General features: G+C 49.5%; 2 protein-coding genes and 1 long non-coding RNA gene across 3 annotated transcripts; 2 read left to right on the plus strand and 1 right to left on the minus strand.

Annotated features, from left to right (window-relative positions):
• Positions 1 to 204: 204 nt before the first annotated feature.
• Positions 205 to 1,694, minus strand: LOC120656035. The gene is made up of 2 exons (XM_039934018.1): positions 1,527 to 1,694; positions 205 to 620 (listed from the first exon to the last, which is right to left on the minus strand). Exons 1-2 carry the CDS (start codon positions 1,594 to 1,596, stop codon positions 406 to 408), a joined length of 285 nt encoding a protein of 94 aa, XP_039789952.1. The 5' UTR covers positions 1,597 to 1,694; the 3' UTR covers positions 205 to 405.
• Positions 1,695 to 4,487: 2,793 nt separating this feature from the next.
• LOC120656037 lies at positions 4,488 to 16,052 on the plus strand. Its single transcript, XR_005667803.1, has 2 exons — positions 4,488 to 4,932; positions 15,538 to 16,052. It is a non-coding gene; the product is annotated as an uncharacterized LOC120656037 (long non-coding RNA).
• A 25-nt stretch (positions 16,053 to 16,077) lies between these two features.
• On the plus strand, positions 16,078 to 18,125 carry LOC120653567 (cysteine-rich receptor-like protein kinase 10). The gene is made up of 3 exons (XM_039931283.1): positions 16,078 to 16,098; positions 17,265 to 17,739; positions 18,070 to 18,125. Exons 1-3 carry the CDS (start codon positions 16,078 to 16,080, stop codon positions 18,123 to 18,125), a joined length of 552 nt encoding a protein of 183 aa, XP_039787217.1.
• Positions 18,126 to 22,072: the final 3,947 nt, after the last annotated feature.

Below are 22,072 nucleotides of genomic sequence, written 5' to 3' on the forward strand. Positions count from 1 at the left end.
CCAACAAACATCTTGCAAACTAAAACTGTATCTTCTGCACTCCCAATCTTTATGCAAAGCACTCTGCACCAAAACTACAAATGAGATCTGGCCATTTGGGAGCTCACGACTCACGAGGCAGCTCATCCATAGAGCAACTCAGCCAACACGGGCAGCTGTGACCCGGCCACGGTACATCCAAAGTGCAAATCAGAGCACACCAGCAGAAGTAACATTTGATTCATGTAAGAATATATGGGAAACCGGATAAGAAAAATTAGAATTGTATTACAATATGGCTTCTGTCATTTCCACATCTTGGCAAAAAGTTCAGGCCACAGTATTATTAAAAGGGACAGCTGTTCCTACGTCAAAATCCAATAAGCAAAGGGTTATTTTAAGCTGTGCTGTCTCTGTTATTTCAAACTATGCAGAGGCAGTCTTCTTCTGCTGGAAAACAACTGCGTACACAGGGACTCCAACACCAGTGCCCACGGCAGCCAGCACGGCGAGGGAAACCTTAAGCTGCTGGTGCTTCATCCTGTGCAGGTTGTACATGTGCTTGGCATGGACGTAGTATGGCTCATCATGTGCGTGCGCGCCCATCCGCCTCACTCCAGTGGAATGAAATCCAGGAGAAGCTGAGAGAGAAGACAATGGGTCAGATACGTAAAACAAAAGCAGCTCGTATGAGTATGACACAGCCACACGGGAAGACTAAACTCTGCATGATAAATTTGATAATATGGAAACTTCAAGGGTATAATTAGTGATTAGTCAAATGAACATATATCATTGCCAACTGATTACCAACAAGCAAGGGAATAACAAAATGGTAGCAATCATTAGTATTTTTTTGAGGGAAACTACGGCACACCCATGGAGGGAATGCCTGAACTTTATTGCATTATAGAGACAAAGTTACAATGAGATTTACAAGGAGCAGCAAAGGCTCCAGAAACAGGAGAGAAAAGAAAAACAAAGGGAGCTAAACAAGGAGCAGCAAACATCTATAGCAAGCATTAGTATACAGGCAGTAGATGTCAGAACCAATCAAACACCACATTCATTTTGGCAGTAGCATTTGCCACCACTTTTAACAGGCAAGGACACAATGTTGGCACCCTCCAATGCAACTAGAAAACAGAAGAGCTCGAGCAGTTCGATTCTGAACTGAAACGAATTGCAATCTAGACCGATGTAGAGGAATCAAACGTCTACCTCCGTGGCAGAAACAAAAAGGACTTTATAAACTCCGTAAGTGGACGCAATCTTTTTCTTTTTTCAGCGTGCCTATACTGTTAAGATCAAAATGCAGGCTAACTACAGTTGGATCCGCGCTTCGCGAATAATCATATCATATTTTCGTCAAAAGTTAAGCAGACATTTGAAGCTTTGCCACACAAATCGCGCACCACGGGAAATGGAATGCTCGCAAAAACCATACCCCTCCCAGGGACGAATGCGTCAGATCTAAGAGGGAAACGAGACAATCGGATCGCGTGACAGAGGGAACCCCGATCGGATCGCGGGTGGGCGAGTCTTACCGGGGGCGGCGGCGCCCTCGGCGCTGGAGACGAGGAAGCGGAGGCTGGCCCGTACCCCGTTGAGCGCCATCGCCGTCGTCGTTTCCCTCTCTTCCGGTGGTCGCCGGCGGTGCTGTTCGAGGCCTCCGGGGACGAGCGCGTGCGCAAGGAAAAGGGAAAGGGAAAATTGGTTGCGTAGCATTGAAAGATGATGACTTCCATAAAATATCATCAAAATCTTTCGGCCCCGCAAAATACCATCGAAACTTGCAAACGTTATCGAAAAGTAGCACTCCGTCACGATTCCGCTAACTCGTCCGTTAGTGTCCTTCACTCCTTCATCCTCTGACGGCGCGCGCAGCGGCGGCCGCTGGCCCGAGCTCCCCCACCCCGCCGCTCAGTTGCGGTCTCACCGTGCGCCTGCTGCCAGCCCGAGCGCTCTCGCCCTCGCCCAGCTCGTCGGCGACCTTGCTTTGCCAAGCTCGTCATCTCCACGCCGCCCCGGGGCTCGCGCTCGCCTGCCAAGTGTTCCTCCGCACGCGCCACCACGCCCCGGCGACAAACACCATCTTCGGTGGCGGTGCGCACCACGGCCATCAACGGCCAGCTACGGCAGCGCTCCTCCTCGCCGGCCCATGGCTCCGCCAATGGTTCCTCTCCACGCGCCACCACGCCCCGGCGACGAACACCATCTCCGGTGGCAGCGCGCACCACGGCCATCGACGGTCGGTCACGGCAACGCTCCCCCTCGCCGGCCTGTTGCTCAGGGAGCACCACTCCCACCCCACGGGTGGGTCACGTCCTCCAGCTAGGCCTTGGGGCAACCGGAGCACATATCGACATCGACGGTGACACCCATAGCCACAGCCCGGCCATGGCAACGCCGCGCGTTCTGGGCGCCCGATGCTCGGAACAGGCCAGAAAACCACTCAAGCACGATCTACCAACCGCTCTCACCCTTCCAGGCTACCCAGAACAGACCCAAAGGATCGGAAGGACTTCGCTCACTGACAGCCCGATCTTCCTGCTCGACGGCGGCCCGAGGAAGAAGACAACCGTGAATTCGGAGCTCCGGTGGTGCATTCAACTTGGAAAGGGCTCAAATTGAATGTTGGGAGCTCGGTAGTGCTATGGTTCTAAGGAATTGAACTGGGATGAAGGGATGTTGGCGAATTTGGCGGCAAAGGAGAGCTCGGCTATGAAGGGGTTAAACTGATCGTGATGGGGATGAACTGATCCGGGGCCTATGAAGGAACGACCGAGCCATGCGAGGGTGTTGAGGCGCGGTGGTGGCAAGCGCGCAATGGCCGGAAGAAGCAAGAGCCGCGTCGCGTGGGTGCGTGCAGGTGGCCAGGGAAACCATCGAGACAACAGGAGCTGCGCGGCACAGCCATGGTGAGGACAGCAAGAAGGGAGGAGGACGATGCAACTCACGACGTTAACAGGTAACCTGACAGAATGCTAGATGAATGTAACTGTTCTTTCTTTTGATGGTATTTTACGGAACGGTAAATCTTTAATGGTATTTTCAAGATACGATGATTTTTTGGTGGTATGAGACCAATTTTCCCAAAGGGAAAAGGAGGTCAGAGTTGAACGAACTGAGTCCTTGGGTTGTAGCCTGCTTCGTGGGCCGTGTGGGCTTTCTACATTTGCCAGACCGCAACCGCAACAATCTAGAGCCATGATGGGCTCCGGCTAACTATGGCTAGATGTGTATGGGCTCCGGCAGATAGAACCAACTGAAACGTCACCCCCTAAAAAAAAAAAACTGAAACGTATCAGCAACTGGGCAGTTCTGAAACAAGCGTGTTGTTTATTCATCATTAAAACTGTGTTCCTACCTTTCAAAAAAAAAGACTATGTTCCTACTCTAAAAAAAATGTGTCACTGTACCTTTTTTATGAACAATAATACAGAATAAACCCCCTCCTCCTTAAAAGAAAGCTAGACTGCTGGTTTGCAATCGATTAATGGCTCCGATGCATGTGTCAGCAACATTAGTGGGCGCGAGTGACACAAACTGTTTTGCAGTTTTTTTTGTATACTCTTGTTACTGTTGAAACACAAGCTCATCACGGATTCTCCCTTTTCCTTTTTGGTGTTACATGATATTCTGGTTGACAGTTAATATAAACAAACGTTCCGGTTCATCACAAGTAACAGTAGGAGTTTACATATGAATGATAGCTCAACATTCATTTAATTTATAATCACTAGCTAGCCCATCATAGGTGAATAAATGATCCTAAGCCTAGCCCTAGCTTGTACCACCACATTACCTTTGGATCCATAATGCCAAGTATTATTTCTTCAGTTCCGTGCGCTCTGGGTTCTTCAGGTTGACACTGACTGTACATGTATACCCTGTCATGACCGGCAGCGCATCGAGCAACTGAGATCATCTGAGAGGACATGTACTTTGAGCAATTGAGCTGTTGCCACTTCATATGATGCATGTACCATGTCCTTTGCAAGTCAGATGAGCTGTTGCTTTGTTGCTTCTTCTATGCTGATGATCCAACACTGTTCTGGACCGTGCCAACTGTATTTACGTGACATGTTGTTGAGCAAAGCTAACCACGTGGGTTTATGTAACTCCATAAATTTCTGCCATACATTTACCGATTTACGACAGTGATGGCACACACCTGAGAACCCTACTCGTCAATAAGCAGATGGTCCCCTCTTGAGCTGAGCACCCAGCTGGCCAGCTGGCTTTCTTTCCTTAATCTAAAAAAAAAATTAGGTGCTTAAGAGAAAGAGCGCCCCGATCCCACTTGAGACGCATCGGTGCACGTACGTGTTAGAGCAACTCCAACAGCTTGATTTTTCCATATCTCCTTTCTCATCGTATAGGAGAATTCCCTTCCCAACGGGGAGAAGTGCTCCAACAGTTACATTTTCCCCTTTCCCGTTCCCTCTCCTGTCACGTGAGGTAAACTTATCAGTCACATATTTTCTTCACTTCCTTTCCCCTCCCCTCCTCTCCCCTCGTGTTCCTTTCCCGAGCAGCTGCAGCTCAGCGCCCTGCCCCTGCCTGCCCGCGGCGCACAGTAGGCAGCTGCAGCGGCGCCCTCGGCTGCTCCCTTGTGGCGAGCGGTGCCTGCCGCGCGAGCGCCCAGGAGCCGAGGCGCGGACTCACAGCAAGAACCAGGCCAGCCACGCAGCGGCCGGCAGCAAGCCGTGGCGCTCTCGCGCAGCAAGCAGGCAGAGCAGCTGGTAGCAGTAGCAAGAGCTCTTGACGCCAGCAGCAAGCAGTAGCAAGAGCGTAGCAGCACAGGTGTGCGCCCACAAGGTGTTCGACGTTTTGCTGCGTACATGCTAGCAGCCCGGCAGCACCTGCACACGGCCCGGCAAGGTGTCCACACGCAAGAAGGCAGCCCAGCACTCAGCAGCAGCACGATCTCAGGTCCAAGCACACGAGGTTTGCATTCAAGCCGATGGTTATTTCATTTGAGATGTTAGTTTCATGCTACAGTGATAAATGACTAGGAAATTGAGGAACGAGAGTACTCTATTCTGCTTGTGATGAGTGAATTGTCAACCGTGCGGTGTGATCGTGCGCTTGGTCTTTGGATTGCAGGTACACGGGCGTCGAGTGTCGACTGGGGAGCTGCCGTGGAGGTGCTGTGGCCGATGGACCGTGTGGTGGACAGCGGTGAAGGGCAGCCGGGACCAGAGCTCGGACCGGGCGGCAGCTGTGGCGTCCACTCCTGGGTCGAGGATGCAAGCGGCGACGGAAGGCGGGTTTTTTGGTTTGCGCCACAAAACCAGGAGGCGGACGGCGGTTGAAGACGCCGAGTCGTGGAGGAACGGGCGTCGGTCTCGGGACTGACGGAGGCGACTGGCGTCGACGGCGTCTAGGGCCTCGCTGCGGGCGAGGAGGTGACGGGCGTCGGGCGGCGTCTAGGGCCGTCAGAAGGCCGAGGCGGGAACGGCGTCTAGGGCCACGGCGTGGAGGCGGGAATCTTCCCGCGCGTGAGGTTTTGACGGTTTTCTCAAAACCGGCCACCTACCCGGGTTTCGCGGACCCTCCAAAACCGCGGACTGGATCGTGTACAGGGGGTGCTGCAGGCCAACCGGTCTGACCGGTCCCTGGCACCGGTCTGACCGGTCTGACCGGTCCAGCGTACCGGTCTGACCGGTCCCGCGGGTATAAATACCCCTTCACTTGTGTTAGGTCAAGGGCGGCTTTTGTAACTCGTCCGTGAATTCTCTGTTTCCCCAGGCCGCCGCCCCTGTGTTCCTCTTCCTTAGTTCATCTCTTTAGTGTAGATTCGAATGTTGTTTGTGTGAGAACTCTTGTGGATTTGATTGGGAAAGGAGGCCCTAACCTCCTCGTGCCCTCTGGGCGATTTGAATCAATCCATCTCCTCGTTTTGTGCCTTGTTTTATGAAATTTCGATTTCAGTTTTTGGTGCACTTGATTGCGAGGAGTCCATGAGTTCTTTGCTGTGATTCCCGTGCTCCCAACTCTGACCTAATCTCTCTGGAATCACTGGCGTGTTCGAATTCGAGTTCTTGAGTGTTTGAGAAAACCCCAATCCCTTTTGATCTCCCCCATAATTCTCACGATTCGTTGATCTTTGGGACGAGATCTTTTGGGGATATATTCACGGGGTAGGGGCGAAGCAATCCCCCAAGTTTCATCGATTTTCATGGTCGTTTGATCGAGATTCACCATTTGAATCTAAGTTTTCGGGGGTTTTCTGGGTTCCATCGGTCAGGCCGGTAGGCACGACCGGTCAGACCGGTCTGCTCTCTTTTGCACAGCCCCGACCAGTCAGACCGGTCCAGTGCACCGGTCAGACCGGTCCTGGCTGTTCAGATCAGCTGTTTTCCCGAATCGCTTCCGAATTGCTTTGGGTTTTCACTCGCTCGTTCAAGGCCTTTTGTGTTGGTTTAGCTTTTCAATAGCTATTCCAAACTTTGGCCAGAACACTTGAGGGCTTAGGTGATTTTCGGGATATAGGCCGATGGTTTGAATTTCGGAAGAAATTTTGATCGGCTCCCATTCACCCCCCTCTGGTCGCCGGCTTCGGTCCCACAATTGGTATCAGAGCTCGGTTGAGGTTTTCAGTGCCTTAACTGGTTCGAAAACCACTCGGCGACCATGACGAGTCTTGGTAAGATCCCGGTGTTTTCCGGCGAGGACTATGCCTACTGTAAGGTTCACATGAGAGCCTTCCTGCAGAGCATGGGAGCCGATGTTTGGGAGATTACCACGAACCACCTTTACGAGGTGCTTGCTGTTCGGACCACGCCTCTTCAGGTGACCCAGCACGAGGCTAACGCCAAGGCCGTCAATGCCTTGTTCGCTGGCATTTCTCGTGCAGAGTTCTCACGCGTCCAGGGTTTTCAGGAAGCCCACAAAATTTGGACGTGTCTTGAGAACTACCACGAGGGTACACCTCAGGTGAAGGCCAGACTGTTCGAGACTCACCGGCGTGAGTATGAGAACTTCGCACAGGAGCCAGGTGAGAGCATTGACCTGATGTTCAGTCGTTTTCAGTCGATTGTGAACAAGGTCAATGCGAACAGATCTGCTGGTGCACTTGAGTACACAGAGCATGAGAAGGCCCTTAAATTGCTTTACGCACTTGATCGCTCTGTGTGGGATCTCAAGGTGAACACCATCATTGAGTCTGCTGGATATGAGACTCTGACGGTGAACGAGCTTTTCAGCAAGCTCAAGGCCACGGAGGATGGATAACCAGACACGAGCCAAGCTCAATGGTGCCCCTCCTTCCAAGAGCGTCGCTCTTGTGACTGGCCCAGGTGGATCGAGCTCTAACGCTAACTCTGCTCTTGGCTTTTCTCTTGCCTCTTTGCCTTCTATTTCAGATGAGCAGCTGGAGACGCTGGGCGACGACGACTTGTGCCTCCTCATCAGCAAGTTCCAGCGCGTCTACCACAATAGGCAGAGGAAGAAGAACCCCGGGTGCTACAACTGCGGCGATCTGAATCACTTCGTCGCCGATTGCCCCAAGAAGTCTGGCGGTGGCCAGAACAAGTCCTTCGACTACTACCGCCACCGTGACCGCGACGAGGGAGGCTCCAACAAGGAGCGTCGGCGCCACAAGCACCGCAGTCGTGACCGGGGAGGACGCTTCGACAAGGAGTCGCTCAAGAAGCGCTTCCAGTACAAGGCCAAGAAGCGGGAGAAGGCTTTCCTGGCGCAGCTCAGCGACCTCGATAAGAGCTCCGACACCGACCGCTCTTCTTCACCGACCTCCGACGATGATGACAAGAAGAAGAAGAAGCGGGACAAGGAAGCCACCGGCTTCATCGGCCTTTGCTTGGCGGCCGGTCGGCGCAAGAGCTTCTGCACCATGGCGGGCGAAGCCAATGGTGCTCGTGCGTCTTCGGGTGGACACGCTACACCGACGCACTCCGGCTCTTCTCCTGGATCCGAGAACGTCGCGAACTTAGATGTTGCTAAGATTTCGCTTGCTGACGTGTCTCATGAGCTCGCTAAGGCCAAGCATGAACTAGAACTGGTTAAGGATGCTCCTATTGTTAGCGATGTGCTTGAATGTGAGGAGTGTCCTATCTTCAAGTCTGATCTAGCTTCTTTGCAGTCCAAGTTTGCTACTGTTGTGTGCGAGCTAGAGGAGATGAAGTCTAGGCCAGTTTTGCTTGGTGCTTGTAAGCTTTGTCCCACGCTTAGGTTGGAGCTAGAGGAGAAGAACGCTTTGATCAAAGCTTTTGGAAAGACTAAGGTCATAGAGTCTAGCCCACCTATTGACTGCTCTGTTTGCCCTGGTTTGATCTCTGATTTGGATAATCTTGCGGTAGAGAAAGCCAACCTGGAGAATGAGAATACCTATCTTAGGGCGATTCTTAGTTGGGTTTTTGCTAGCGAGCCGCAGTTGGGCATGATGATTAAGCAGTTCAAGCGTGGTGATGGGTTTGGGGTCGGTTACACATACACGAAGTCAGACTTTGACAGGTTGTATGGTAAGATTGGCAAGGCTGCTGGAAACACAGCTAGCACGAGCACACAGCCTTCGCTTGTTGACCCCGCGGATGGTGTGCTTAAAGAACCACCGAAAGCACCTCCGCAGAAGCAGGTTTGGGTTCCAAAGCCCAATGAGCTGAGGAACCCCCTCGACACGCTCCCTGCTGCCACAAGCCCAGGTTGCCCAGAAGAAGAGGGCCGCTCCTCCCCGTCCGCAGGCTAGGCCTCCACCTCCCAAGCGTGAGGTGAGGTACCACTGCGAGTTCTGTGACAGAGAAGGTCACCTGGAGGAGTTTTGTTTCAGGAGGAAGCGGGCTGTGAGGAGAGAGCAGGAGAGATGGAACGCGGACATGTACTCTGCTCGGGTGCATGGTCCTTCTCGGCGTGGTGATAGGCGAGATGCTAGGGCGCGCCGTGTAGGTGGAGGTCAGGGAGATGGTGGTGGTTACCGTGCTCCAGCGGGTGGTCGCTTTGCCGGCCGTGCTCCTGGTTGTTTTCAGTACGGCTATGGACCACGGGACCGAGGCTTTGGAGGAGGTTTTGAGGCTCCACGCCTTCCTCGCGGTGGTGTTCGTCAGTCACGCGGTAGACGGGATGGGGGATACGCTTTGTCTGTTTTTGCTAACCCTTCTGTAGAACAAATGGCTCGACACTGATTTGCTTCTCACTTTGCTAACCCCAGTGTTGAGACATTTGCTCACCCCTTGTCTCACTACTGATGTGCAGGTCGGAGGCTTGGAGAACAGGTGGATCATGGACTCCGGTTGTTCGCGCCACATGACCGGAAATGACAAATGGTTCTCCAGCCTCACCCCGATGCGCTCAAAGGAGTACATTGTGTTCGGGGATAATGGAAGAGGAAAGGTACGTGGACTTGGCGCTGTTCGAGTTTCTGATCACTTTACCCTGAGAGAAGTTGCTTTGGTTTCGAATCTTGGCTTTAATTTGCTCTCTGTTTCGCAACTTCTTAATGAGGGGTTTGAGGTTCGCTTCAAAGAGGGTTGTTCGCGTGTTTTGGATTCCAGAGGAGATTTGGTTTGCCGGATTACACCTCGCGATCGAGTTTTCTTAGTTGACTTCTCTGGAACTCCTTTTGGCCCTTCTCATTGCTTGATGGCTGGTCCTTCTTCTGATTTGTGGAAGTGGCATAGGAGACTTGGACATTTGAGCTTCGATTTGTTGTCGAGACTGAGCTCACTTGGCCTGATCCGAGGATTGCCCAAGTTGAAGTATGAAAATGACCTTGTTTGCCATCCGCGTCGCCACGCGAAGATGATTGCCGCTTCTCATCCGCTTGTTAATCAGGTGATGACTGGTCACCCTAGAGAGTTGCTACACATGGACACTGTCGGTCCTTCTCGGGTGATGTCTGTTGGTGGGAAGTGGTACGTTCTTGTGATTGTGGATGACTTTTCTCGCTATTCTTGGGTCTTTTTTATGAGAACCAAGGATGAGGCTTTCGAGTTTGTTCGAGACTTGATCTTGAGGTTGAAAAACGAGTTACCCCAGGCCATGCGAGCGATCCGCAGTGACAATGGCACAGAATTCAAAAACGCTCGTTTTGACGCCTTTTGCAGTGATCAAGGGCTCGAACACCAGTATTCTTCTCCCTACACTCCACAGCAGAATGGAGTTGTAGAGCGGAAGAATCGGACGCTGGTTGAGATGGCGAGGACGATGCTCGATGAGCATAGGACTCCTCGCAAATACTGGGCTGAGGCGGTTAACACCGCTTGTTACGTGTCCAACCGCATTTTCTTGCGTGCTTTCATGCACAGGACTTCTTATGAGTTGCGGTTTGGACGCCAGCCCCGTATTGACCATCTCAGAGTTTTCGGTTGTCGGTGCTTTGTGCTAAAAGATGGAAATCTTGATAAGTTTGAGTCTCGCTCGTCTGATGGTATTTTTCTCGGTTATGCTTCTCACTCTAGAGCATACCGTGTGCTGATTATTGATACTAACATCGTCAGAGAGACTTGTGAAGTCACTTTCGACGAGACTGCACCGTGCAATTCTTCTGTCTTTGAAGTTGCAGGAGATGATGAGCTCGGCACCTCCATCTTTGAAGATGAGGAGGAAGAAGCTGCAGATGGCGAGGCTATGGCTGCCACGCGTGCTGTGGACCCAGCTATCTCTGCTACGAGCTCGGACGATGACGACGGCCCCGATCCGACTACGTCTACTTCACGGGGGCTGTTCGAGGAGGTGACCCAGGCTTCACCAGCTGCACCTGAGGAGGCACCAGCTTTGGTTGAGGAGGAGGCGACTTCGACACGGGAAGCACCGCGACACATTCAGCGCCGCCATCCACCTCAACAGATGCTAGGTGATCTCAACGAGCGAGTCACCAGGTCCAAGGTAACAAGTATTACCGGCTTTGCTCATTCAGCGTTTGTTGCCTCTTTTGAGCCCAAGGATATTGGACACGCTCTTTCTGATTCTAATTGGGTCAATGTCATGCATGAGGAACTTGAAAATTTTGAAAGAAACCAAGTTTGGGTTTTAGTCGAGCCTCCACCTGCTTGTAATCCCATCGGAACGAAGTGGGTTTTCAAAAACAAGCAGGGTGAGAATGGTTTGGTTGTTCGGAACAAGGCTCGTCTTGTTGCCCAGGGGTTTTGCCAAAAAGAGGGTATTGATTTTGAGGAAACTTTTGCTCCTGTTGCTCGTTTGGAAGCTATTCAAATCTTTCTTGCATTTGCTGCTTCCAAGGGTTTTAAGGTTTTCCAAATGGATGTTAAATCTGCCTTCTTGAATGGTTTTATCGAAGAAGAGGTTTATGTGAAGCAACCCCCTGGTTTCGAAAATCCCAAGTTTCCAAACTGTGTTTACAAACTTCAGAAAGCTCTTTACGGTTTGAAACAAGCACCTAGCGCCTGGTATGATAGATTGAAAACCTTTTTGCTGGCTCAGGGTTTTAAAATGGGATGTGTTGATAAAACTTTGTTCCTCATGCGATCTGGCAATGACTTTCTATTAGTTCAGATATACGTGGATGATATTATCTTTGGTGGCTCTTCTCACGCTCTTGTCTCCAAGTTTTCTGAGCAGATGTCCAGGGAGTTCGAGATGAGCATGATGGGTGAGTTGTAGTTCTTCCTCGGGCTGCAGATCAAGCAAACTCCTTAGGGCACTTTTGTCCATCAAGCCAAGTACACTAGAGACTTGCAGCGGAAGTTCGACATGAGTGACTTGTCTCCTCAGCCGACTCCGATCAGCACATCTACGGCGCTTGATGAGGACTTGGACGGCGAGGCGGTGGACCAGAAGGAGTACAGGAGCATGATCGGCTCTCTCCTGTACCTGACGGCGACGCGACAGGACATCCAGTTCGGCGTCTGCCTCTGCCCGCGGTATCAGGCTTCGCCGTGCACCTCCCACAGGCAGGTGGTGAAAAGCATCTTCAGGTATCTGAAATTCACCCCTGAATTTGGTCTTTGGTATTCTGCGGATTCTTCTCTGGTTTTGGTGGGCTTTTCTGATGCCGATTTCGGTGGGTGCCGGTTGAATCGCAAGTCGACATCCGGCACTTGTCAATTTCTCGGTACATCTTTGGTGTCTTGGTCCTCTCGCAAGCAGGCTAGCGTAGCGCTTTCTTCCACAGAAGCTGAGTATGTTGCCGCTGCTAGCTGCTGCTCCCAGATACTTTGGATGAAACAAACCTTGCAGGATTATGGATTGAGTTTTGGTAGGGTTCCCAACTTTTTAGACAACATGTCCACTATTAGCATTGCAAAGAACTCTGTCCTACACTCCAGAACTAAGCACATAGACATCCGATTCCATTTCCTGCGAGATAACCATGAGAGAGGACAGATAGACCTGATCCATGTCCCTTCAGAGAGGCAAACCGCAGATATCCTCACCAAACCGCTAGAGCAGGACACCTTTGCTCGCTTGCGAGGGGAGCTTGGGGTTTGCTACCCCTTTTGATTGCTGACTTTTCTTTGGTTAGCTTTGTAGATTTTATTTGCTTCTCTTTGTTTTCTAAGTTTGGTAGTTGCATTGTGCATATACATTGTACATGTTTGCATTTTGCATTGTCTCACTTGCACTAGCATTCTTGTATACATTGCTATGATCTTCTAGTGCCTGCTAGTGTGAGTTAATAAGCTTGATCATGTATAGTTTGCTCCACTGTGTATATGACATCATCTGAGTTAAGCTATTTTGATTTGAAAATCTGAAAACATGATCACCTTGTCTTGGCTACTAGCATGTTAGGGCATGTTGATATTCTTTGCTATCTTATTCATGCTAGTGTGACCTTTCGTTCAGCAATTCATATTTGAAATGATCTAAATCTGATAAAATTACTTGAACTGTTCTGGAAATGGATGGAAAAGATTCAGGTGGGATTGCTTGTCGCACTGATCGAGCTTTCGGGACGGCTCACTTTGCACTTGTGAGAACCCGGGCAAGGACTGTGCATGACTGAAACGAGTGCTTTAAGCTTCTGATTGTCTTTTGGCATAGGCTTGGCCTCGTTGCTAAGTAAAGCATGACAAGCTTTGAACCCCTAGCACTTAGAATTGCATGATATAAAACTTGATTGAAAAATGAATCTTGGCAACCTGTTTTGGCTGTTTTGGCTCACCTGTATGAGTATGAGTAGCACTGCTTTTCATTCCCTACTTGTTAGTGCTAGATCATGGGTGATACTTTTATTTCTCATAAACTGAACTTGACTAGCTCTAGACTGATATGATATACCCTGTTGAGCTAGATGCAGGTCTCGTTTATGTATGCACACGTGCTTATGACTAGATGTTGCTCATATCCTTGTATCCCTGAATGCTTTCACTTACACCTCCTGCATTGCATTCATTGCATAGCATCTGTTCAGGGAGAGTCTCTGCTTCAGATGGAGCTTTAGGTCTTTTTAGGCTTGATGTGTGCATATGCCAACAAGGGGGAGAATTTTGAGAGAAGTGATCGAACAAGGGGGAGACTTGTTTGATTTTTGAAAAACTTGTTGTGCACAGGGCTTTGAGAGTGCATCATTTTGGGAGATTTGCACTTTTGAGAGGGAAAAATTTTGCTTGGGGAGTTTCTGGCTCCTGGTTTTCCTCGTTTTCCCTCTGCTTCTTGCATGACTGCGTCGAGCGTTACCTCTGTCTTTGAGGGGGATCGATTTCTGCTTGAGTAAGTGACTGTTTCTACTTTTCTGAGATTTGTGTCACTTGCTTGAGTTCTTCACTTTTTTGTTTCTCTTTGGTTTCACTTCTCTTGGTTTGTTTGTGGTGTGTTGACAATGCACTCATCAAGGGGGAGATTGAGGAACGAGAGTACTCTATCCTGCTTGTGATGAGTGAATTATCAACCGTGCGGTGTGATCGTGCGCTTGGTCTTTGGATTGCAGGTACACGGGCGTCGAGTGTCGACGGGGAGCTGCCGTGGAGGTGCTGTGGCCGATGGACCGTGCGGTGGACGGCGGTGAAGGGCAGCCGGGACCGGAGCTCGGACTGGGCGGCAGCCGTGGCGTCCACTCCTGGGTCGAGGGCGCAAGCGGTGACGGAAGGCGGGTTTCTTGGTTTGTGCCACAAAATCAAGGAGGCGGACGGCGGTTGAAGACGCCGAGTCGTGGAGGCACGGGCGTCGGTCTCGGGACTGACGGAGGCGACGGGCGTCGACGGCGTCTAGGGCCTTGCTGCGGGCGAGGAGGTGACGGGCGTCGGGCGGCGTCTAGGGCCGTCAGAAGGCCGAGGCGGTAACGGCGTCTAGGGCCACGGCGTGGAGGCGGGAATCTTCCCGCGCGTGAGGTTTTGGCAGGTTTTCTCAAAACCGGCCACCTACCCGGGTTTCGCGGACCCTCCAAAACCGCGGACTGGATCTTCATCAATACGGCGGCATCGTGGAGAAGACTTCAGTTCCGAAGAAAGAACCTCGTCCGTCGGATGAGATCGTGTACAGGGGGTGCTGCAGGCCAACCGGTCTGACCGGTCCCTGGCACCGGTCTGACCGGTCTAACCAACCGGTCTGACCGGTCCAGCGTACCGGTCTGACCGGTCCCGCGGGTATAAATACCCCTTCACTTGTGTTAGGTCAAGGGCGGCTTTTGTAACTCGTCCGTGAATTCTTTGTTTCCCCAGGCCGCCGCCCCTGTGTTCCTCTTCCTCAGTTCATCTCTTTAGGGTAGATTCGAATGTTGTTTGTGTGAGAACTCTTGTGGATTTGATTGGGAAAGGAGGCCCTAACCTCCTCGTGCCCTCTGGGCGATTTGAATCAATCCATCTCCTCATTTTGTGCCTTGTTAGATGAAATTTCGATTTCATTTTTGGTGCACTTGATTGCGAGGAGTCCATGAGTTCTTTGCTGTGATTCCCGTGCTCCCAACTCTGACCTAATCTCTCTGGAATCACTGGCGTGTTCGAATTCGAGTTCTTGAGTGTTTGATAAAACCCCAATCCCTTTTGATCTCCCCCATAATTCTCACGATTCGTTGATCTTTGGGATGAGATCTTTTGGGGATATGTTCACGGGGTAGGGGCGAAGCAATCCCCCAAGTTTCATCGATTTTCATGGTCGTTTGATCGAGATTCACCATTTGAATCAAAGTTTTCGGGGGTTTTCTGGGTTCCATCGGTCAGGCCGGTAGGCACGACCGGTCAGACCGGTCTGCTCTCTTTTGCACAGCCACGACCGGTCAGACCGGTCCAGTGCACCGGTCAGACCGGTCCTGGCTGTTCAGATCAGCTGTTTTCCCGAATCGCTTCCGAATTGCTTTGGGTTTTCACTCGCTCGTTCAAGGCCTTTTGTGTTGGTTTAGCTTTTCAATAGCTATTCCAAACTTTGGCCAGAACGCTTGAGGGCTTAGGTGATTTTCGGGATATAGGCCGACGGTTTGAATTTCGGAAGAAATTTTGATCGGCCCCCATTCACCCCCCCTCTGGTCGCCGGCTTCGGTCCCACAGAAATCATTGCAAGATCTTTTATTTTATTATTTAAGCTTTAGCTTGTGTCGATCAGCAACTTTCTTGTTTGCATGGGCAGCACTGTGATTCTTGTTTAAGCAATAGTTAAATAGCTCCTTTTTTATTCTTATCACTGTTGGTTCTTTTTTGCAAGATGGACTCATTGCTCCGGAGGTTGCTTGAAGATGACTCGTCTTCGGATGAGAACTATGATGTGGCGGCTATAATGCTCGCTAATCTTGCAAAGAATGAGCAGCCCAAACATGGTGATTCTGTGCAAGGGCATGAGGTGGTTCGTCGGAACAAGCAGAAAGGAGATGCAAAGCTCTTTGATGAAAAGGGTCAACCTGAAAATTTTGTGTACGACCATGTGGGAACACCTGTGGAACCCGAACAAGATGAAGACCGAGTCTACAATTTTCTAGAAATGCATCGAAAGATCGAAGACCCCGTGGCACATAGCCAGCTTCGTGATGACCTTGTTGAGCATTTGTGGCAAATACATGGGCAATTAAAATTACTCTTGTAGCTGAACTACTCTTGTAGCAATTTTATTTGAATGTATATATGGAGTATGGAAATTCAGAGTATTCTGAATTTTGAATTCTTTCACTTGTCTGTGCATAACATTCTGAATTCAGAGTATGTATAAACTGACCTTTTTCCCTCTTTCAAGAATTTCCCGTATGAGGCCATGTGCAGCAGTAATGCACAGGTTCTGCAAAATAGGAAGGAAATAGAACAGGAAACAAATAATCTAAATAAAATACCTCTGTTGCAACAGCTTTAGCAAGTAGCATTGTTTCAGCTTAATTCAGGAGTACAGGATATGAAACACATGAAAAATCATTTTGCAAGGAAACAAAAAGCCTATAAATACCCCAAAATAATCAGGTGAAACCAGCTAATGGCAACATGCATGATGCCCATTCCAAAATGCAGCACTGAAAGTGAAAGGCAAAAAGCATGACACTCATTCTGTGCACTTCTCTGAATGACCTGCAGTTCTGAAAGTGTAGAAGGGCTTCCATCTTAGAAGTGCAGGCTGTCAGCTGACAGGCCCAGAGTAAGGGGAGGATAACTGGTCTGCACCCTCATGTTGAACTCAGAGCTACCAGTTTATGCTGGTTCAGGTTATCATGTTATTTTTATAGGAAAAGCATATTCTTTCAGAATACTAGGCAGCACATTATCGTTTAGTCAAAACCCAGTGATCACAGATATTTTTCCTGTTAAAATCACCTCTGAATTCCAGCAAGGTGTCCATCTGAACTCCGAAACCATCACTTACAAAATCTGAACTCAAAAACTTCCAACCTGGATACTGAATGGCCTCCAACTCTTGAGGGCTCCAACTATTGCAAAACTGAAATCATACACGCCCATATTTGTAACCTTTAGAGGATAACATCTGAACTGACAATCTATTTTTGTACAAGCTAAATGTGTAGAAGACTCATACATGAGTTGACTACATTCTGGAAAAAGACTCAGGCATCTGACTGACAATCTATTTTTGTACAAGAGGTCATCAGACTGTACCATTTTTTCAGAAAAAAAATTGGTATTATGTCTGTGAAGGCAATGCACCTGTTCCTAGAAAATGGTATTATGTTTGTGACCATCCCTATGTATGTAGCAGGATATCATACCACTCTGCTTCAGAAAAGCAAGAAAAAGGACCATGATTCAGACCATGAACTGAACCTGAAATGAACCTTTGTTCAGCATGACACTCACGCTGAAAATTCAGAGAACTAATGCATATATAATTTGATTTGCAAAGAGAGATCATAACACAAAGCATAGATAATTTACTGCTTTCCATTTCTGATTCAGACCATGATAGAATACAAATCTGAATGACCAAAGAAGCACTAGACACTAGACACCTACCGTGACCTCCTCGTGCCGGCCAATAACACCGTCACGCAAGACACCGGCACGCTCTTCCAGTTCTTCAACCCGGGGAGCCTCGCCGGCGACGCCACCCTGGTGGGCGCCGGCGTCCGCGAACTGCTGGCGCAGACCGCCCAGGAGGCCGCCAACAGCAGCAAGCAGCCGGCGCGGTTCGCCACCGCCGTCATGGACGCCTCCAGCAGCGTCCCCCAGGCACTCTACTCCTTGGCGCAGTGCATGCCGGACCTCTCCGCCGGCGACTGCCTCGCGTGCCTCCGGTGGATCATCGGCAAGATCAACGACACCGCGTCCGTGCGCAACGGGGAGCGGATCCTCGTGCTCCGGTGCAACGTCAGGTTCGAGACGTTCTTGTTCTACGACGGCGCACCCATGAAGCGGATCACGTCGTCGTCCGGCCCTCCGGCGCCGCCCGTCCCGGCTCCGGCGACAAATACGAGTATGACTGTCATGAATGCTCTGGCCGGTCGGTCGGGAAAGGGATCCGCTGCAGTTCGGCAGCCTACAGTTGGGCCACTAACAGGTGGGCCTGCGTGTATGGGGCCCACATGTCAGGGACATCACTGCAGGGCACTCAACTGCAGCGGATCTCGTTCCGGTCGGGAGGAAAGGGAGCTGACGGTTTGTTTTTTTTCAAAAAATAAAAGGGAAAGGGAGATGGAAAATTAATTTGTTGGAATGAGTTTTTTCACCATCAATTTTCAATATTGAGAAAAAGTGAAAAGAGGAAAATCAAATTGTTGGAGTTGCTCTTAGGTGACCTTTGCAGATGTCAGCATGACGACCAACGTATGGATCGCGCATTCGCGCTACCAGAGAGCGTGACTAAGATAAACGTTGACGCGGCAATCTCCAAAAATACTGGAAGAGCGGCTGTCGCAGCTATAGCGAGAGATGGAGTAGGCATTTTCCAGGGAGCTTCAGTACTGATTATCCAGGGTGCGATAGATCCAGAATCGATGGAAGCCATAGCTTGCAGAGAGGGTCTTGCTCTTGCTAGTGATCTTGCAGTCAGAAATAGGGCCGGAAAAAAAGCTCGCGGCTCGCGAGCCGGCTCGGCTCGGCTCGGAGCTGCTTGCGAGCCTAGAACGAGCCGAGCCGGCTCGCTAAAATACCGAGCCGAACCGAGCCGGCTCGCGAGTTGAGCCACCTATGGACCACTTGTCAATTGTTATGTAATTTAAAATGTTTTCTCTTCATTTTACCTTGTTGTGGCTATAGTATTGTTAAAATCTTGGTATAGTACTGTTAAAATCTTTATGTGGTACTGTTAAAATCTTGATGTTGTTGCACTCTTATATGTGATATGTGAATCTGTGAACTGTGATGCAAATATGCAATAACTAGCTGTGGCTCGTGAGCCGGCTCGAGCCGGCTCGCGAGCCGATAACGAGCCGAGCCGAGCCTCTTTCAACGGCTCGTGAAATTACCGAGCCGAGCCAGGCTCGACTCGCTGGATGACCGAGCCTGGCTCGACTCGTTTCCAGCCCTAGTCAGAAAGTTCCGACTTGCTACTGACAACATCAGCGTCGTAAATAATATATCAAGAGTCGGAGCAAGAGAGTCTATGCACACATGTAGGGAAACGGGTAGGCTACGCTAGCATCACTACCGCATAAACCCAAGATACTTGCGAGTAGAAGATCATAGATCGTTACCACTAGACGCGCAGCGCAGCGGAAGAAGTCGCGCGTCGATGTAGAGGAAGTAGTCGATCACGTCCCACGAACCGAGCTCCTCGTACTTGATCCCAGCAGCCGATCAGCGCAGCAGTCGCAGCAGCGCCTCCACGGAGTCCACACGTACGGGGATGAAACGCCGGGCGTCGGTGTGCTAGCACCGCACACACGGCAAGGGCGGCAGCCGAGAGAGAGGGAGGGGCGGCGGCTAGGGAGGTGGCGCGGCTCAGGTCATCGCCCCCCTAGCCCCTCCCTCATATATATAGGGCGTACTAATGGGCTTCTATCTCATAGGCCCATTAGTAACCCTAATCCCTCTTGGATCAATATCCACTTGGGCCTTTAAACCGTATTGTGATGATGGGCTCTTGGGCATATCACCAACAATCTCCCACTTGCACTAGAGACAATCATACATGCAAGCTTTCCAACATTTCAAACCCCTTAAGTGTGTGACCCGTTAGGTTCATGTGTAGGTGGTCGTGATCGGAAATCATTTCCGAATCACAAGTCAATAGCGGCACCTAGCAGGGCATAGTGACTCACAAATACACATAAAGATCATATCGGCCGAACCATAGATATACTCATACACCGATCCCTTTGCCACACGATACCAGTCAAGCTCAAAGCGAGATGCGTGCCACCTTTGTGATAGCTCGACCATTCTCTCGATCTAATAGTGGATTCTATTCATAACTAACCTTTAGTCATCATGATTAACTCTTTAATCACTTTGGCATGGCCATGCACTTTCAAATCCAACTATCTCGAGGGGCCCAGAGATATCTCTCCCGTTATCTAGGAGGGGCAAATTCCATCTTGATCCGCTCACATCCCATTCCATGTTTCATGACATACCTGTAAGCTGCTTTTGTAACTACCCAGTCACGGAGTAGCGTTTAGCAGCCCCAAGATGCACCACTACACACAGTGAGAAACAATGGCGATCTCAGGTCTAAGGATTCAGTAGGTATAACACTCAAGAACAACTGATGGCACATACAAAATAACAATCCCAACATTGTCTTGGCGTGGGTCAATCCAACACCATGTTCACCAACATGTGTCCACATCATTAATCCGATATCTCCATATCCATGATCCGTGAAACATGATCATCAATTAATGCATGTGCTAGTCTCAACGTCGTTGTTGTCCCACACAACGACATAAACTAGGGATAATTTAGAATCATATCATTTTCAACAAAGAGTTTCACGAACAAGTCACATACTTGATAATCAATGTAAAATAATCATCCATGGAACAAATAACAATTATTTATCATTACATAAACATACTCATGACACAAAATCTCCCACGCACACTAGAATCACTGATGTAAGTATCTAATACCCATAGATCTCATGTGCGCCTCATGCTTTGGTTGTGGGAGAGGCTTCGTCAACGGATCAGCAACGTTTGAATCCGTGTGCACCTTGCAAACCTTCACATCACCTCTCTCAACAAAGTTACGGATGAGGTGATACTTTCGCAGTATATGTCTGGACTTCTTAGTTGTTCTAGGCTCCTTTGCTAGTGCAACGGCACCACTATTATCACAATAGAGGTCCACTGGACTGGACGCACTAGGAACAACACCCAAGTCAGAAACAAACTTTCTCATCCAAACAGCTTCTTTTGCAGCTTCGGAAGCTGCAATATACTCGGCCTCTGTCGTCGAATCAGCCACCGTATCTTGCTTGGAACTCTTCCAGCTCACTGCCCCACCATTGAGGCAGAAAATAAAACCGGATTGCGATTTGGAGTCATCTTTGTCTGTTTGAAAACTAGCATCGGTGTAACCCTTTACAAGGAGCTCATCTTCGCCTCCAAATATTAGGAACATATCCTTAGTTCTTCTCAAGTACTTAAGGATACTCTTTACAATTGTCCAGTGAGGTTCACCGAAATCTGACTGATACCTGCTCGTAACACTTAGAGCAAAGGAAACATCTGGGCGCGTGCAAAGCATAGCATACATGATCGACCCTATGGCTGAAGCATAAGGAATCGTACTCATCCTCTTTTGCTCATCAGGTGTCGTAGCACACTGACTCTTGCTTAGAGTAATGCCATGTGACATTGGCAAGAAACCTTTCTTGGAATCTTGCATATTGAACCGATTCAATATCTTGTCAATGTACGTGTCTTGGCTCAATCCAATTAGCCTTTTTGATCTATCTCTATAGATCCTAATACCCAGAATATAAGCCGCCTCTCCTAAATCCTTCATCAAAAAACTCTTTTTCAATGAGGTTTTAACGGCTTCAAGCATTGGAATATCATTTCCGATCAGTAATATGTCATCCACATATAGGACCAGAAACACAAGTGCGCTCCCACTAGCCTTTTTGTAAACACAAGGCTCATCTTCATTCTTGATGAAGCCAAACCCTTTGACTACTTCATCAAAACGAATATTCCAACTCCGAGATGCTTGCTTCAATCCATAGATGGACCTCTGAAGCTTACATATTTTCCCAGCATTTTTAGGATCGACAAAACCTTCAGGCTGTGTCATATACACATCCTCACTTAGATGTCCATTAAGAAAAGCGGTTTTGACATCCATTTGCCATATCTCATAGTCATAATATGCGGCAATTGCTAGGAGAATCCGAACAGACTTTAGCATTGCGACGGGCGAAAAGGTTTCCTCATAGTCAACACCTTGAATTTGTCGGAAACCTTTCGCCACCAATCGTGCCTTATAGATGTGAACATTTCCATCCATGTCTAATTTTTTCTTTAAAATCCACTTACAGTCGACAGGTCTTACACTGTCAATCTGATCGACCAAGTTCCAAACTTGATTATCATGCATGGATTTTAACTCGGATTCCATGGCTTCAAGCCATTTGTCGGAGTCGGGTCCCAACATTGCTTCTTTGTAGGTCAAGGGCTCATCATTTTCCATCAATAATACATGGCGCTCCTCCGTAATAAGGAGGTTGAGCTTGTCAGTAGCGCGACGTGCCCTTATAGACCTTCGTGGGGCTGGTGCCTCAACTACGGGTTGTGCAACATCTTGCACATCCCGTGGATCTTCAGTGGGTGCTGAAACAGTTTCGGGTGTTTCCTGAATTT

The sequence above is a fragment of the Panicum virgatum genome, chromosome 1N, assembly GCF_016808335.1.
Source record: "Panicum virgatum strain AP13 chromosome 1N, P.virgatum_v5, whole genome shotgun sequence".
Classification (NCBI taxonomy): domain Eukaryota; kingdom Viridiplantae; phylum Streptophyta; class Magnoliopsida; order Poales; family Poaceae; genus Panicum; species Panicum virgatum.

Bases quoted from the DNA above. Each gene is read 5' to 3' on its own strand.
- LOC120656035 (XM_039934018.1), bottom strand. From the start codon at position 1,596: ATGGCGCTCAACGGGGTACGGGCCAGCCTCCGCTTCCTCGTCTCCAGC. The intron at 621-1,526 runs GTAAGACTCGCC...CTTCTCTCTCAG, and splicing joins CGAGGGCGCCGCCGCCCCCG to CTTCTCCTGGATTTCATTCC.
- LOC120653567 (XM_039931283.1), top strand. From the start codon at position 16,078: ATGTGCAGCAGTAATGCACAG. The intron at 16,099-17,264 runs GTTCTGCAAAAT...AAGAAGCACTAG, and splicing joins TGTGCAGCAGTAATGCACAG to ACACTAGACACCTACCGTGA. The intron at 17,740-18,069 runs GTATGACTGTCA...TGACCTTTGCAG, and splicing joins GGCTCCGGCGACAAATACGA to ATGTCAGCATGACGACCAAC.